The sequence below is a fragment of the Plectropomus leopardus genome, chromosome 9 (genome assembly GCF_008729295.1).
Source record: "Plectropomus leopardus isolate mb chromosome 9, YSFRI_Pleo_2.0, whole genome shotgun sequence".
NCBI lineage: Eukaryota > Metazoa > Chordata > Actinopteri > Perciformes > Serranidae > Plectropomus > Plectropomus leopardus.
The window spans coordinates 114,953-132,986 of NC_056471.1; the positions used below are offsets into that span (position 1 = coordinate 114,953).

The following is an 18,034-nucleotide window of genomic DNA, read 5'->3' on the forward strand; positions in this document are numbered from 1 at the left end:
ATTGAGACACAGGAGGTGGGACAAAGCCTTCGCAACCTTGCTGCCAATCAATGCGCAGAAATTGATGATGTAACCATGCTCACTGTGGAGACTCTGGATATCTAAACAGGGCATATTTTATATCAGTGGAAATCATAGATTTTCCACTTAAAGTAATTTTTTAAGCATGTTGACAGGGGAAGATTTAGTTTTTTTGGGGACTGGTGCCCCAGCCCAACTGCCACACGAACACACATTTGTATAGCTGACAGCGTTGTCATTTACGTTTGAAAACCTTACCCAGTCCTGGGGGGGTCTCTCACCTTGATACTTCTAGTCTACGGCAATTCCTGGCAGTTTCAGGCAATTATCGTTGCTGACTGTAAATTCCTGTCAAGAGATGCTAACTTGAACTTCCACTGCAATTTGCAGGGAGGATTACTGCCGAAAATCCCATTGTTCATGCAGAGCTCATTTATTCGTAATGTCCTGATGAGCAGAGGCACACACTTACACCTGACGCTCTAAAGGCCTTGTTGCTGATTTCTGTTTGCCTGCCCATTTTCAGTGATTACTGGTATATTCTGTATGACAATGGTATAATTTTCCATCCATGTTTCATTTGCTGCACTGGAAGTTCAACTGATTGGGTTTTGATTGTTTGTGTGAATATGCAGAGCATTCTTTAGAGGTGGGAATTGATACTGTCATTTTGGCAAAGTTGTTTTAGTACAAATAGCCCTGATGTAATATTAATTTATGAGAAAATGTGAGGTTTTCATATGCAAAGCATAAAAAGCCTTTATTGCAGAATGTAATCAGAGCCAATAATTGTAAAGGAATGCATTCAGTGAGACCAACTTTGACACATCATGACAAGGAGCTTTGCATAAAGGTTGGTAACCTGCATGTTGGTATAATAACTTATGATACATTAAAACTGTATCATGTTATTCAATTTTCAGACTCTTTTTTCTGTTGTTTTGCTGTGCTTTTTGAAACTTGACAAAGAAATGTTGCCGGAAAGCAGCACGCTAATAAAAATTCTGCAAATTTACTGTTACAATAGTTTAATTCACAATACTTAAAATACATTTCAAGCCAGCGTAGCACAATCACAGACTGAAAACTAGAAAATGCATTTCCTGCGAAACATGAGTGTGGATCCTAATAGCTGAAATCAGTTTGAGAGCATGTTTGAAAATGCATAAATCTATTGCTGAAAATGCATAAATTTATTGCTGAAAATGCAGAGATGTATTACAAACGTAAATAGATGTAAATATCTGAAAAACTGGCAGAAATGAAAACTGAACTGCTTTAAAGCAAAGAAGCTACAAGTTGAACTGCAAGAGTGTCATGGGAAGAAGTTGATGTCAACTGAAAAGATTAAAATAATCAGTGTTTAATATTTTCGACATAAAATGTAGAAAATAAAGTGAGAGGCATAAATGTCCTTGAAGAGCACATCATTTTTACATTTGGATGGTTTCTATAGCCTGTAGTATGCAGAAGTAGCAGTTTATCAAGAAAGTACAGGAAGTAAAGGAAAACAGCAGTACAACTATTACTACAAGGGGTAGTAATAGTATAAGAAGCAGTAATAGCAGTAGTGGAAGAAGATGTATTTACAGTAGCAATTATAGTGTGGCAATAGTAAAAGAAGTATAAGAGAAGTATAAGAATAGTATAAGAAGCAATACAAAACTACCAGTGTAAGCAGTAATGGTAATAGTAACAGTAGTAGTAGTAACTACAAAATTTCGGCAGAAATTTTGGAGGGTGCCTGCCGCTGAGGTGCCAATTATGTATGTCAGGAGGTGCACACAGGGCCACAAGGGCCAATTAATGGCCATTAATTACTTAGAGGCTTCTCTAAGTTGCCACAAAGGCCTTTGGGGGGCCCACAAGTGGACCATAGATTTCATAAGGCACAATTAATGGACCTTAATTTATAAGCGGCGTCTTTAATTGGACACAAGGGCCAATTAAGGGCCAATCAATGGCCTACTTATGGCCCCTGTGAAGGGACCCCAAGTGGACCACTGATTACTAAGTGGCATTTTCACTTGGCCACAAGGGCCAATTAAGGGCCCTCTCCACCTAAGGGGCCACAGGGGCCAATGATGGTAATATAAAGGATCAGTTAACCATTAACTCGTTTTGCCCCACTGGCAACAATTGTTGCCGCATCTCAAAGGTACTAATGCACCTTTTTCCACTTATATGCTAGTAGACAACGTAGACAAAGGTCTGGGTTTATAAAAATAGTTTCCAAGTGCTTCCTGTCACATGACATCATCTGCTTCCTGCTCCTTCTGGCTGAAGACATGGCGAATTCAAATCCTCCTGAAAAAAAGAGGTAATTTTCATAAATTTCTTATGATTTTCCCCCCAAACATATTTATAATCATTTAATCATTCAAGTCTCTAGAGTAACCCTCCCCCAAAAACTTGTACCTGGGATAAATATTTTTTGTTCATTGGCTTATTTCTGTGAGTGGCAACAAAAGTTGCCAGTGGGCACATAGCTTTTCGCTAACTAAAAGAAAACACTGTCTGCAGGATTGCTCATAATTAACTTATTTCAAATTGTAGAATGATGTTCAATAGCTCATTTTAGTCCTCTTAGAATACACTTCCCAGCTAAATAAATTCACAGGTATTCAAGGCCTGTGTCTATAAGATTTTGATACGTTACCATACATCATTTTCTTGCTAGCTGCTAAGTTGGAGGTGCACTTTTCTTGACACACAAGTACTTACCATAGCCAATGCCCACACCTACAACTTAAACAAAGTTCAAAAGTGGCATACTATTGGGTATGAAAAGAAAACAAACATTTTTTGGGTCCACAAAATACAAAATACATCAATTCATTCATTGCTATGTCCCCAAAGAACATGATCCTGGCTTCACATCAGATGATCTAGTGGATATCTTCTTCACATTCTATCCCAAGTCCCTCAGAGATGCCACACTGGAAATGGTCAAGCTCTACGCTGAACAAAAAGGGAAAACACTCAACCTGACTGAGGATGAACTCCTGACATTCTATGGTATTCTGTTGACCAGTGGATACAACACAGTCCCAAGGCAGCGTCTTCTCTGGTCAGAAGATTATGATGTCAGCGACACTGCTGTAAAAGATGCCATGCGGAGGAACAGGTCTGATGAGACTATATCTTCTGTTAATTTAGTAGATAACATGAAGATCACAGCTGACCCGTTCTTCAAGGTGCGTCCCCTGTTTGAGCATCTGAATGACATCAACAACGCAATCCCGATAGCAGAACATGTGGCAGTAGATGAGATGATGATAGAGTATTTTGGAAGGCATGGGTGCAAACAGTTAAAATATGGGTATAAGGTATAAAATATGGAGCTAAGCATCCTCCTCCGGGTTTGTCCATTTGATGGAGCCATATGCAGGAAGCCACACATGTCTGGTGGAAACTGGACTTGGTCAGGGTCCAAGTGTGGTTCTTGGCCTGGCAGAGAAAGCTGAAGTGCCACCTGGAGTCAAGTTTTACCATGACAACCTCTTCACAACCCTATCCCTGCTGGATGAGATGACCCTGAGAGGCTATGGCAGCTGTGGCACGCTGCGACAAAATCAGCTCCATAGCGTTCCCTTCACAGCACCCCAGACCTTCAAGAAGACACCCAGAGGAGATGCTGAGTATCTGGTTGAGGGAGAGAACCTGATTGTAAGGTGGAATGACAACAGCGTGGTCACTGTGGTGTCGAACATGGAGAGAGAGATCAACGAAACTGAGGCAAAGAGATGAAACAAACAGAAGCGTAGCATGGACAAGGTCAGGCAGCCCAAGTGTATCCAAGATTACAACACACACATGGGAGAAGTGGACCTGCATGACCAGTTTGTCAGCCGCTACAGAGTCAACATCCGGTCCAAGAGGTGGTGGTGGCCATGCTTCAGCTGGACCCTGAACAGTGCCATGGTGAACAGCTGGTGCTATTACAGGTACACAAGGCTGTATGTTATTTAGCAATATCACAATCGAGTTTGTGATGTTTGACTCGAGGTCATCGCTAGTGGTCTTCGGTCGACAAAAGCAACAGTGATGATATCCAGACCAACACCACAAACTCAAGTGTGATATTGCTTTTACAGAACATTCTACATATGGGGTATGACGCTGTAGAAAGGACGATATTGATGATTCATCAATAGCATCATATGCAAACAAAAACCTGGCACATTCATGCATCTATCATGCTTGTTTTGTCATTCATTTAGGTCCTGGAAAAGCAGGGAAAAGGATCTCCTCTCCTTCCAGAGGCTGGTAGCCCAGTCCCTCCTCCTTGGAACAAAGCCAAGTCGGCAGGGCAGAAGATCTTCAATGGCGGTGGCGATAACTGATGCCACCAGGTTCGATAATCTCAACCACTGGCCCTGCAACATTGGTAGCAGGTACAAGTGATGCAAGAAATGTGACGGATGCACATCATTTGCGTGTGAAAAGTGTGATGTGCCACTACGTGTGGAGTGCTTCAAGAAGTACCACACTGCGTAGAACATGCATGAAAGATAACGGAATGTATGGGAAGAAATAACAGTTGTTAGGGGTTCAAAGAAAAAACATTTTTTAGAGGTTTTGAGTATATGGGTATTTGAGAATATGTAGGTAATCTGTTTCATATGCATTGCATTTCTGTGACATAAAAATGATTATATCTGTTCTGTTTCATTTGCAAAATCAGCAACAACATATGATTTTATTTCCAACAACTTGTTCCCACGCTTGTTTGGCGGTTTTTCAATTGGCAGCATGAATTCAATGTTTGAAACCTTTTGTTGTTATGTTTTAACCTGTTGGAGATTGTTTTTATATCATACAGACTTCGTCTGAGATTGATATCTGATACAAAGGTTATTTATAAATAAAGACACCAGTTCAAAATGTTTGTTGTTTTTGTTTGTTTGTTTGTTGAATTTTATACAGGGGGAACCAAGGTTTGAACCATGATTTTAAGCTACATGGCTGGGATGATAATATGCATCGGTATCCATGTACAGTTTTACATATTTTTTTTTTTGTTTTTCAAAGCTTTGGGAGTAGTGGCAGTTTGTTCGGAAAATTTTTAGGTTATTTTTCAGCTCCTCCACACTCTACAGAAAGAGTGGCTTTGATCTTTGACAAGAGTTCCGCCCATAAGAAACCACTGTAAAATCTGAAAGTGTCTGAAAAACCTCACGATACGTTTACTGCGAATTGGGAAAAAATGTAAAAGTATGGCAATGCTCTGTAGCCTCAAAGAGTCACAAACTTGAGCTCTTTTTACGTCGATTTCTCGAGGCTCTCCATTCATCTTGATGGGAAAATTTTTGACAGTTTTTCGGGATTTTCAGGAAAACCACTCGGCTAAATTTTTACACAAGACATAGCACACGATTCCCAATCAAGCCGCACGTTTTGATATATGTTTTGTATGTCCCGCAGCAAAGCTGGAACAGTCTGGGGGTACTAGTATACACGTTTAGTGTGTACTAATGTATGTGCCTGCAGTGCTTCGCAGTGCAGGCACTTAGGGGTATGTGTTGCGACGAATAGCAATAGGTTCCTTGCACTGCTATGCAGCATAGGCATCCTCATAGGTATGACGAATAACAGATAGCGACGGATGCATAAGCGTCCACACTAATAATAAAGAAAAGAATTATGGACAGAGCTACCATGATGTCACCCCATGGTTTGTGGACACCTGTTGTGATGCCTCGCATTCCAAACATCTCCATTTTGGCTTGTGGAGGAGCGAGTTGTGGGCCTGACTCACAGACAGCCTGTCACTTAAGTGGCCCCGCCCTTAATTATGTGTAACTTTAAACCTTCATAAAATGTAAACAGGTGAGATATATAAATGTTAACAAGTCAACAAGCACACATGCTGGCGTAGATTTGGGGAAGGTGGCACACGGTAAGGTGTAAAAACCCATCACATTCAGACAGGAATTGAACAACGGACTCCTGCATGTAAGTCTGGGGTTTGTTGAGGCCATCCACGGCCCCTCCTGTAAACCCTATAGGCGCCCTCCCTGTCCTGCCGTGTTTCATGTGGGCAGGATAGGCTCTATATGGCAGGTTCTCACCCGACGATGTCCAGAGATGTTTCATGCAGATGTGAAAGGTGGCTTTTACATCACGATCTTACACCAAAAGCACTATTGTAGCGACTCTGTTTTCTGAGTTTCGATTGAGAATGGGCTGGGGATGTATTTTGTTTTAAAACAATTTTTTGGCACTTCAGTGGCATTATTTTTCAGCCCTGAGCACAAGTTCTCTTCTAAGTTTTACAACATAGCAACATTGTTACATTAGTTGATTTTCTTTTCTTTTTTTTTTCTTTTAACCTGTCCTGTTCGGCAGCTTAGGCATGCAGTATGAGAGGTCTGGATGCCTTGAGGTGCCACAACAGATTTGCTCTGCAAAGGAGGAGTCTGACATACTTCTTCCTGTTGCAGTCCGTACTGAGATTTATTGGCAAGGCTACCGGACAGCACAACGTTAGAGTGGATAGGGAGAGAGAAAAGAGAGAGGTTTGGGGACACAGAGGGGAGGGGAAGACACAAGAGACAACAAAAACAACAGCAACAGCAACAACAACAACAACAACAACAACAACAACAACAACAACAACAACGACAATGAAAACGATGACAACAATGCTAACTACAATAATGACAGCTGCAAGTATTTACAACAGTATTAACGGTGGAAGCAGGAAGAAAATGAGTAAGTAAAAAAAGAGGAAAAGAAAAAAAATAAATAAATAAATAAATAATTAGAGAAAAAAAATAAATAAAAAATAAATAAATAAACAAAAATAAACAAACAAAAAAAAAACAGATTGCATAAATACTTACCCAAAATAACCTTGACATGGATAACATCAACATTTGTAACTGTTGTACACGTGTGATTGTATAACAGTGTGTGTGCTGTGTGTGTGTGCGTGTGTGTGAGGGTTTGTCATTGGATGTGGTTTGTAGTTGACGGGGGGGCCGTAACAACACCCCCCAAACTCCCAGGGGCAAGCAGGCCAAGACCCAAGCCACCAGAGCACCCAACAGTCCCCCAGAACATGACAGACCCAACACCACGTGCCCCAGAGACAGCAACGCGCCCCACCCAAGGGGGAACAAGCAAGAGAACACAGAGGCAACACCCCCCCGGCCGGGGGAAGCCCACAGAGGGACAAGGGACAGGGAGCCCCCCGGCCCAGCCCAAGGCCCACCACCCATGCGGGAGCAGGCCAGGAGGACACAGACCCCCCGTGCATGGCGAGCCCCCAGCCAGGATCCCCCAGTCAGTGCTCCCCCATCCCCTGGAGCACCCCGGGACAGCGGCCATGGATCAATCGGCCCAGAGAGTGACCGGAATCCACCACCACCAGCCCAGAAGTCAGGGCGGCGAAGCCCAGACCCCCAGCGACACTATGTGATGAAGTTAATTATTGGGGTCCAGATATGTTCAAATTCTGTGAGTTGATTTTTTGTACAGGCAGACATTTTCTCCATGGAGATGTGATCTAATAGAAGATTTTTATATTGAGTTATACTCAATATAAAAAGAGATTCTTTTTGGATTTCCAATTCATGAGGATAGTTTTCTTGGCAATGCTTAGAGCTGCAAGGAGCATGTAGGATTTGTTAGTGTCCATATTGATGTTAGTGAGATCACCTAGCAAACAAAGTGAGGGGGAGGCAGGGATGGGGTGTCAAAGACATGTCGATAGGTCTTCACAAATCTTTTGCCAAAATTTGTTGACCGGTGTACAAAGCCAAACAGCATGTATATAACTATCTATGGGCCACCCGTGCAGTTCAAACAGACATTTCTATGTGTAAGGCCCATTTTGAACATCCTTTGTCCTGTGTAGTGTGTTTTGTGAAGAACCTTGTACTGTATGAGTTGTAAGTTGGCACTTTGGGTCATTTTGAAGGTATTTGAATCCCAAAAATTTGGGTCTGTGTTGATGGATAAATCTTTCTCCCATTTGGAGATTGGAAGAGAGACTGTTAGATCTGTTTTAGACAATAATAAATTAATTTTGGAAAGTAATTTTGGAGGTGAAAGCTTTAGAAAATCTGTTATTATTGGTGGTAGCTCTAAGTCCAATTGGCTAAGGTTAAACCTTGCCTGAATTATGGATTTAAGATGAAGATATTCCAGAAATTTGTTCTTGTTAATACCATATAGTGCTACCAGCTCATTAAATGGAATGAAGTTACTGCCTTGGAGGATATGCTCCAAATGTCTTATCCCTTTGTCGTACCATGTTGTGAAGTTTATTGTTTTTTTATTTCGCAGGATATCAGGATTGTTCCAGATGGGCGTGTGTCTGCATGGCATGGGTGAAGACCTATTGATTTTAAGAAATTCCCACCAGGCTGTTAGGGAAGTGCTAATATTAATGCTCTTAAAGCAGCTATGTCTTTTGATAATGGGACTGATAAACGGCCTTTTGAAGAGTTTTTAAACTTATATGTGGTGGTTTAGTTTTCCATAGAAATTTGGAAATGCTCGAGTCTAATGATTTGAACCAAGTGAGGGGGGGTTGAGATGGAACCATTGATTAGATATAATTTGACACAAGCACTGGGTGAACTGTATAATATTTTGATGCAGAATAGAAAGTTATCCCCGAACCCAAATTTTTGTAATGCAGCAAAGAGAAATTTCCAATTCACCCGGTCAAAAGCCTTTTCAGCATCTAGTGAGACTATTATGGCTTCCTTATTCTGAAAATTACAGTAGTCTATCAAATTGATTAGTCTGCGTGTGTTACTTGTTGAGTGTCTGCCCTTGATAAACCCAGTTTGATCAGGATGTATTATGTGAGGTGTTATTTTTTTAATTCTTCTAGCCAGCGCTTTGCAAATGATTTTTAAATCTGCATTTATAAGTGATATTGGACGATAGCTAGATGGGAGTAATGGGTCTTTATCTGGTTTAAGGAGGAGGCTAATGTTTGCACGGTTCATGTTAGGGGGGAGTATGGAAGTTTCCTTAATTTTGGCAACCATTCTGTTGAAAATTGGTGCGAGCATTGGCCAGAATTCTTTGTAGAATTCTGCGGGAAAACCATCGGGTCCTGGGGCTTTCTTGTTGGGCATATGCTGGAGGGCTTCATGAAGTTCCTCCATTGAAATAGGTGACTCCAAAACCATGATCTGTTCATTATTTAATTTTGGTAGTTCAACTGCACTTAAAAATGCATCTATGCTAGAGTTTGATGGATTCATTTGTGATGAATATAAGTTTTTATAAAAATCCCTAAATGTATTATTTATTTCTTCTGGGACACGGGTTGTTTTCCCAGCAGAGTTCTTTACTGGGGAAATTGTTACTTTTTCTTTATTCTGTTTTAGTTGGTTTTGCTAAGAGTCTACTGGATTTGTTGCTGTGTTCAAAGTTCTCCAAGCGTAATCTCTGTAGCTGAAATTGTGTTTTTAAGTCAAGTAATTCATTTAATTTCAGTTTTAATTTTCTCAATTCACTTAACAAATGTTTATCTTGGGAAGCGGCATGAGCTGTCTCCAAAGCTTTAATTTGCTGTTCTAATTCTATTTCAAGAGCTTTCTCCTTTTTTTTTTCTTGTATGTGGAGTAAGAAATTATTTTACCTCGCATGACTGCTTTTGCCGCCTCCCAGAGAACACAGGAGGAGATGTCAGGCAGGTCATTTGTTTCAGAGAATACTGTCCACTCTTTTTTTAAAGAATTCAAAGTCTGGGTCCTTAAGCAATGATGTATTAAATTTCCAATGTCTAGATGGTGGTGTGACTGTTTTCTTAGTGATTGTCAGAGTGACTGGTGCGTGGTCGCTGATGGTGATAGGGTGAATCTGTGTGTCAGAGATGTCCATCATAATTGAGTTTCTTGTTAAAAAGTAGTCTAAACGGGAATAAGAGTGGTGGACTGGTGAGAAGACGGTGTATTCTTTGAGGTGGGGTGACAAGAGCGCCAAGCATCGCAGAGACCACAATCACTCATGTATTGTTTTATTTTATCACTTGATTGCCAGTGGCGATAACTACCTGCTCTGCTAAGTCTGTCAAATTCTGGATTGAGTACCAAGTTAAAGTCCCCTTCCACTATAAGTGTTGTGTCTGAGTGTGCCGAAAGTGCAGTGAAAAAGCTGTGGAAGAAAGAGGGGTCATCAACATTTGGACCATATATATTGGCAATGCATAACTCTGTATTATGTGTCGATATATTGATTATTATAAATCTTCCTTCTGGGTCTGTGATAGTGTTATTGCAAGCTTTTCACTTTTTCTAAACTAACCTATTGAGTATAATTGTCATTTAAATAAGTGGAGGTGTGCGTGTGTGTATGTGTGTGTGTGTGTGTGCGTGTGTGTGTGTGTGTGTGTGTTTGATGTGTGCAGCTGCCTTTCTGAAGAACCTTCATAAACAAGTTGTTGTATATATGTTTTCTTGTGTGTGTGTGCGTGTGTATGTCTGTGGCAAGTGTATCCTTGTAAAATATGTGGTCGAACTGAGCATCATTGAAACATGATAGATTTAAGCATAAGTGGTGACACATTACAACTACAACAGGAAACAAAACAAACAGAACAGGTAGCACAAATACACAGATTAACAGTCTGGAAGGAAAACAGTACATTATGAGACGTGGACTGTGATTTTAGTTAATAAAGGCCCAAAAGGAAGTTAGTGGAGGAATTGTTCTGTAACAATGTTCTGTATTACCTTACTCGGAGACTACCTTTAAGTGCGGGAGACTTAAAGGACGTGCATTCAGTAGAGCCATGGAGTGACTTCTGGATCACGGAACAGCTGTCCACAGTGATGATAGCCCGGGATCCTCCGTCAATAAATTTTTTTCTGATTGGGAACAGGCATCTGCGGCACTCCAGGATTTCCTTGGGGAACTGATCGTTCATGCTGAAATCCGTCCCTCTCAGCTCCCTGCCTCGGCTCTTCACCAGCTCCTTTTGTTTGAAGTGTTCAAACTTCACAACAATGGGTCTCGGGCGCCAGCCGTCCAGTCTCTTCCCTCCAAGGCGGTGGATCCGATGGAAGGTGATGTTCTTCACAGTGTCCGTTGGGAGTTTCAGTTGTTTCTGGAGAAACTCCTTGATGGACGCTCTGGGATCCCGGAGAAAACCAGGTTGTCTTGCATGCTGCGCGCCTGAATATCGAGGATGGACTCCTTCATCCGTTTGTTATCCTCGGAAAAGCTTCGTCATACCCTCAGTGAGCGATTTGACTGAGCCCCTCAGGGTCTCGGCCACCTGTTGCTGGCTAAATTCCAGAGACTCACGTAGCGCCTGGAACTCTCTGTGGAGGATTTCCACCAGAGCCAGGTGGGCGTCAGAGCTGCTTAGCTTTCTATCTATTGAGTCTAGGATGTCTCCGTAGTCTCTTTCGGGCGATGAAGCGGCACTTGGAGACTTCTCCGAGCGGCTTCTCTTTGAGGACGAAGTCGGCGTGTTGGTTGCCTTCCCCATGACGAGTCTGTAATAGCACTCGTCGACGTAATCCTGCAGGCTTTCCACGGTCTCTTCGTCCAGGATTTATCAGACAGATTATTGCAGAAAGGGGAAAATGTCTAACAGTAAGTTTAACTGAATTATTGGGCTTGTATAAGCTGGCGTTTGGGGTTGAGCTGAGCTGTTTACATTCAGAAGGGCGCCGCCATGTTGAATCACGCACAAATCTTGCGACGTCTCACGCTAGCATCCCTCCTAGCAGTCAATGCATCCCTCCTAGCAGTCAGCGCATCAAGTTGATTTTCTTAAAGCTGCACTAGTAGCCTGTTCTCATTCCCAGGCTGATATAGAGATGTTTTGTCATGGCCCTTGGCATGTGATGCATGGGATACCAGGGGTCTGGGAGAAACAGCATTTCAATCCCCTCGATGTCCTGTATATGTAGCAGAATTGACAATAAGGTCGACTTTGGCTTTAAAAATAAAAGGCAATGAAGAACCTAGTAAGAAATGTTCCACAAATTGGAAGAAATGAGCTAGAGAAAATGTCTGGGAAAAAACTTTATTTATCATGACCATAATTACACATTCGATATTAGTCATGAAGCCCACCACCTCTGTCTCGATGGTGTTTTGAGTCCTCATCTTTGACTTTAAGGCAGCAGCTGCCTGGAAAGCGCTCCCCGGGCATCCAGAGTTGACACACGTAGCCTATATCTTTCAAAGATATGAATTACGTACAAAATATAACCTATGTAATATAACAAATAAAACAAAACAAGGGTTTACTTCTTGGTTGAACCAGACAACTCAGCTAGCTACTTTCAGCTAGCACTATTATATTGTAAGCTAGCTAACATTATGGGCTGCAACAACGAATCGATAAAATCGATTAGAATCGATTATTAAATGTGTGGGCAACGAATAAAATGATCGATTTGTTGTGTCATGCAATTATTACTCATCGTTTCTCTAGCAGCGCTTGTCAGGAGCATATCAGCTGTGTGTCAGTTGCAGCACATCTAGAGAAACGGTGGCTCACCGATTTTTTACTTTTTAAAACTCACGTTTGACACTTTTTACACATGCATTTGTCAGCATAAATCGACAAAGAAGATGGTGTTTTGATGATTATAATGACCCAATACCACCTTTTAGTATAGTTTAAAAGTCTCTCTCTGACACAGAGATGAGGAAATACAGAGACGGCTGTTTTACTCCAACTTCCATACTACCCTTTCAAAACAAAAGCCCTCTGACAGTGTCTCTGTGGACAGAATCGCATCATTTGCTGATACAAGGAATTTTATTATGAAACATTTACAGGACATTTGATTTTAGGTATGTTAATTGTAAGGAATCTACACATGGCGCATATAACAAATATATTGTGTCTACACCTGCGTGCCTGCATTATTATTACACAAATGTTCGATCTTGGGCATGTTTTCATTCAAGAACTTTCTTTTAACATGTTCTTCAGTTGTGCAAACAACAACGGTGCAAATTAGTGCAAACAGTAGTATTGTCATTCTTTTGAATAAAAATAAAATCAAACAAATAAAAGAACTTTCTTTTAAAGGGCCATGCCAGTCTTGTGGGTCTTGACATGTGGGTTCCAAATCATTCTTACCTTGATACAAAAGTCACTATCATTAGTTTTTCATAATCTTTCACCATAAGTGAACTATGTGGTAGTTATTCGGATGTATAAAGGTGACATTCGGGGGTTTATGTGACACATTTTCAGATACAATGGAAGCCAATGGCAGTGGTGAATTGGCAGAAAATATCTGTCACATTTTTCACTAATGGTAAAAGATTATGAAAAAAGAATTACACAGTGACTTTTGTATCTAGGCAAGAATTATTTTTCCTTGATCAATGAGAAGCGCATTCCAGCCAGAAATAGTGAAAATGGTGTTTTCATAATTATATTGAGACTATACAACTTTTTACTGCAGTTTAAAAGTCTCTCTCTGTCACAGAGATGAGGAAATACAGAGACATCTGTTTTATTCTAACTTCCCTGCTTCCCTTTCAAAACAAAAGCCCTCTGACAACGTCTTTATTCTCTCTGATACAAGGTATTTTATATTGAAACATTTACAGGAACATGTTGTAAGCAATGCAGGGGCTTGCGCAACTTCACAAATGAGCTAATTTGTAGAAGAAGGTAGAAGGTAGACCAGACATTAGCCAGAAGAAGGCTTGGTAGAGGAGAAGCTCTCGGTCCAAGTCAAAATTAGTGCTTATAAATGTGGAAATGTGGTACTCGTAGTTGGTGGCAGGGACACTGCAGCAATGTTACAATAGCCTTGCATGTGTGAACACCACAAGCATGAAACACACTGCAGTTTGGCGAGACTGCTGACGCATGCTGTTTTAAATGGACCAGAGAGAAAGACTGTAGTAGCAGCAGTCATATGCAGAGCTGCACGGTTTCATTTTCATTTCAAACAAATCATTGATTTTCAAAAATACGGAACAAAGTGCGTTCCCTATCAGTTCAATATGGGACACGTCTACTAGGTCCCAAATACGGGACGATTCTGTATTTTAAGGAACAGTTGGCAACTCTAGCAATGGAGGTGCGGCCTCGTTCAATTCTACGCATAAAGCCAGGAAGCTCTTTTTCCGGCTGTAGAATTGTGTAAAATACCCAGATCTACCGGCCCATAGAGCATGCGTACTAGAGACTCTCAGCCAGCGGAGCAACCAACTTACGGATTAGCGTCTTGTTAGCTTGAATGGCGGGTCTAAGGACTAAAAAAATGTACAGTAATCTTGCGGCTCTTTAGACTTTCCAAATGTTGTCAGACCAGATGGTTTAAATATTGATAGGAGTCATTTCACAGGGTTTTTGATGATGGGGCCGGAGCCTATTCCAGCTGTCATTGGGCGAGAATAACAAGGCAAGTTAATGGCTAATACACCCGGGTAAACAGTTGATACTTTGAGACAGCAGTCAGAGACAGCAGGTGTTCTTTTACGGTAACACTTTATTTTAAGGTACACCTATTCACCATTAATTAGCTGCTTATTAATATGCCAGTAGGTAACATATTGGCTCTTAATTAGTCATTATTAAGTACTTAATAATGCCTTGTTCTGCATGGCCTTATTATACAACCAATAAGCCATTAACTAAGAGTCTTCCCTCAATAACCTCAGAATTATTGCTTATTAGTACTAAGCAAGGAAGTTGTTGTATATGAATTACGATCTCAATATGCTTTGCTTAGTATGGATTTAATAAGGTGGTAGTACCCCAAGAATAGTTATTCTCCCTTAATACCACTTAATGAATATGGTCTGTTCTTACATAACAAAACACAAAACTACAAATATTAATAGTGTCCAAATAACTCTAAATTAAGTCTTTGTTACTTAGAATATGTTCCCCATACTAAAGTGACATCTTGATCATTACTAATTCACTCATAGTTGAACACTTATTAAACAACACATGTTCCCTAATCTAAAGTTGCCTCCTTTTCACAATTAGTTAATATGTTATAGCACATAACTACTGCAATAAACAAGTGATGGGTTACACCTTTGAAAAATGGATCTATCTATAGGTTCCCTCTCATTCAGTGGTAGAATAACAAAGACAGCACAAGTACAAATACCTCATTTATTAAACCACTGGTTCAGGTTTTCCCAAGGCTGACAATAAATACTGCTCGAACAGGTAATGGGGTATTCCTGAAATTTCAAACGCTGACAACTGTATCAGTGTATGTAAATATGTCATACAATATGGTATCAAATGTATAAGCAGGTCATACTGTATGATAATACAGGTACTCTATTGTTGAAAAACACTGCACAATATAAAGTACAAAAATACAAAAAATTGAAATCTAAAAAATATAAAACCTGCACAGCTCAACATGACTTGTCAAAGGTTAGAACAAATGTACTGAACTGTACAAACATTGCACTTCCACAGCCTAAACTTGCTCTATAATTACTGCATCAGGTGATTTATTTCCCTGTGCACAAATACTGTATTTCACTTTTCTAATACAACAGAATTTTAACTGAACAAAGAAGCTCACTTAAGTCTTAATATTTCATCAACAAGGGGAGGAGTTGACCTTTGGCCTTCATGTCCTCTATAATGCTCTTCTTCTCAGAGGTTATGTGCGTTGCACACCTCTTAGCAAAGGACTGCAGGGTCTCAGTTGCAGGATCATACTTCAGGTTGTTGAAGGTTACAGGATCCACAATGTTGAGCTCTGCAATTGCAGCAGTCATCTTGATGGTTCCCCGGTCCACGCCATTGATTCTGAAGGCTTCAGTCATGGTGCGGACTTTGCTTAAGCTTTTCAAGACTTTTTTTTATATCTGCTGATAACCTCAGCTGGCCCTTTCACTGAAAAATACATAAAACAAAAACAAAGAACACGAGAAATGAGCACAAACCACGGCTTAAGGTCAGCTGAAATTGCTCAAACTGGTCACTTCTCTTTTGATAAAAGTATGAAGCATATTCTAGGAACTGAAGAATCTGCTCATCTCCTGATATGATTTCACGCACAATATGTGGTTCAGAATCCAATACAAAAATGATACTCTGTAAGATCTGTTTAGTTGGTAAGTCTTATGGTTCTGAATTATGTTTAATTCTGAGAGACAAATCTTTCTAGCAATACATTTGATGTTGGATAATAATTAGTGTGAATGCTGCAAAATAAAATGGAGCTTTATTCTGGATGAAAGCCATATTTTTGACTTTAGACATTTAATTTTTATTTATCATCAGATTCCTAGTATATTCAGAAACTAGAACTGAAGATCTGTATTTTTGCCTCATAATTACTTCAGGACATATTTATAACAGCTCTTCCAACGCTTTTATTAATACTTATTTTTCATGACCACTTGGTGCTCACAGGGCAGGTGGTTCAAGTTATGCCATTCTTACCTCTTACATGAGCTTTTCCAGGCACAGCCACAGTTGCAGATGCAGGTGGCTGTGTCCGACGTTTCTTCCTTCTTTGGATGACAACATCACTGTCCGAGGACTCACTGATGTCTGGAGAAGATTGGGGAATGACGTCATCTTCATCCATGTTGCCATCATCATCCTCGTTGTCGTCCTCCAAAGTAAATACTTTAGGTTGAGCTTTGATCAAATAGAGGATAGATGAGACAAAGATCAGATTGTTATGAAAATATATCACACCGTTCATTACAATTACATTATATTTTGCAGATACAAGTTGCCCCCAAATCACTCACATGATCTCTTCTTTCCCATGATTTGCTCACGCAAGAAATTGCGCTCTTGCTCAAGATCCTTTATTATTTTTTCTTGCCATTGGATCCTGGCTTCTAGGAACTCCACTTTGGAAATTGATCCTTAAAAACAAGAGAGCAGGATACAAAAAAGATTATGATTTGACAGTATTAAATGAGTGAGACAGAGAGAGAATGACATGCATGCAACAAAGGTAGTGGACCAGATATGGTGTTTTTCCTTAATTTGATTTGTAAGCACACACATGTATACTGACAAAATCTGCCAACAACTTTAATCTCAGGCGGAAAAATCACGCAAGAAATGAAACTCAGTTTAGACAACAAAGATACACTGCTAGAAAATGAGAAATCATTACCTGATCCAATGCTGCTTATGCTGCTGCAACTTGGAGCAGAGCCTTTATCTCCTTTATCTTCAGGACCTACAGAATGGCATAGGTACAACAAAATGTATACATATAACATTTGAATAGATGACTTTAAACGTTTTAAACACATTTGGACAAGATAATTATTTAAGTATTACAGTTCCTTGAAAGTTAACACAGAAAAATTTACCATCCAGATCATTTTTGGTCTCCTCTGTCATAGAGTCATCTTTAGGGACTTTTAGGGACATTTTTTCTTTTGCCTTAGGCTGTAAAAATATAAATAAATTAATGTCACTATAACCGGCAAAATGTAACTTAATAATAATCTACACAAGATTCAAAAAGCTCTTCTTGTTCAATGACTGCATAGTGCATAATTTATTTTTCATTATAAAATGTGGTTCATACCAGAGATGGGACCATGTGCAAGTCTCAAGTAAGTTCCAAATAATTTTTCTTTGGGCACGTCAAGTCAAGTCAAGTCAAGTCTAAGTCAAGTCAAGTCACGTTATTATTGCAATTTCACCCGCAGAATCTAATCTAAATAAAGTGTAGACAATATATATATAGAATAGAAAAGAAGAGAAGAGAAAATCATGACAACACCATTCTCAGTCTGCACTCATACCAAATAGTTTGAGATAATAATTTGATATTTTATATTCTGTCCCCCCTCTCGCTCTCTCTCCCCCTCCCTCTCTCTCCAGCGGTCCTTTCAAAATAAATGCATAAAAAGGTCCGGGGAAAAAAACGACTGAGCTGATGCCGTGCCTGTGAGAAATTCAGCTGTGGCGTTATTTTTTGTCAGGTCATAGTCAAAAGTCATCAAAATAGCGACTCGAGTCCAAGTCACGGTGACTCGAGTCCCCATCTCTGGACTAAGTTAAAGCATTACGCACCTGCACTCAGCTAGCTTAACATTA

At 40.2% G+C, this 18,034-nt stretch overlaps 1 protein-coding gene across 1 annotated transcript; it reads right to left on the reverse strand.

The window, feature by feature from the left end:
- Positions 1 to 15,567: 15,567 nt before the first annotated feature.
- si:ch211-127n13.2 lies at positions 15,568 to 17,359 on the reverse strand. Its single transcript, XM_042493824.1, has 5 exons — positions 17,299 to 17,359; positions 17,097 to 17,162; positions 16,720 to 16,839; positions 16,403 to 16,603; positions 15,568 to 15,850 (listed from the first exon to the last, which is right to left on the reverse strand). Exons 1-5 carry the CDS (start codon positions 17,357 to 17,359, stop codon positions 15,804 to 15,806), a joined length of 495 nt encoding a protein of 164 aa, XP_042349758.1. The 3' UTR covers positions 15,568 to 15,803.
- Between the last annotated feature and the right edge of the window lie 675 nt (positions 17,360 to 18,034).

Coding starts and splice junctions, on each gene's coding strand:
- si:ch211-127n13.2 (XM_042493824.1), bottom strand. CDS start 17,359: ATGTCCCTAAAAGTCCCTAAAGATGACTCTATGACAGAGGAGACCAAA. Junction 16,840..17,096: donor CATAAGCAGCATTGGATCAG/GTAATGATTTCT, acceptor CTTGTTTTTAAG/GATCAATTTCCAAAGTGGAG. Junction 15,851..16,402: donor TGGAAAAGCTCATGTAAGAG/GTAAGAATGGCA, acceptor TGTATTTTTCAG/TGAAAGGGCCAGCTGAGGTT.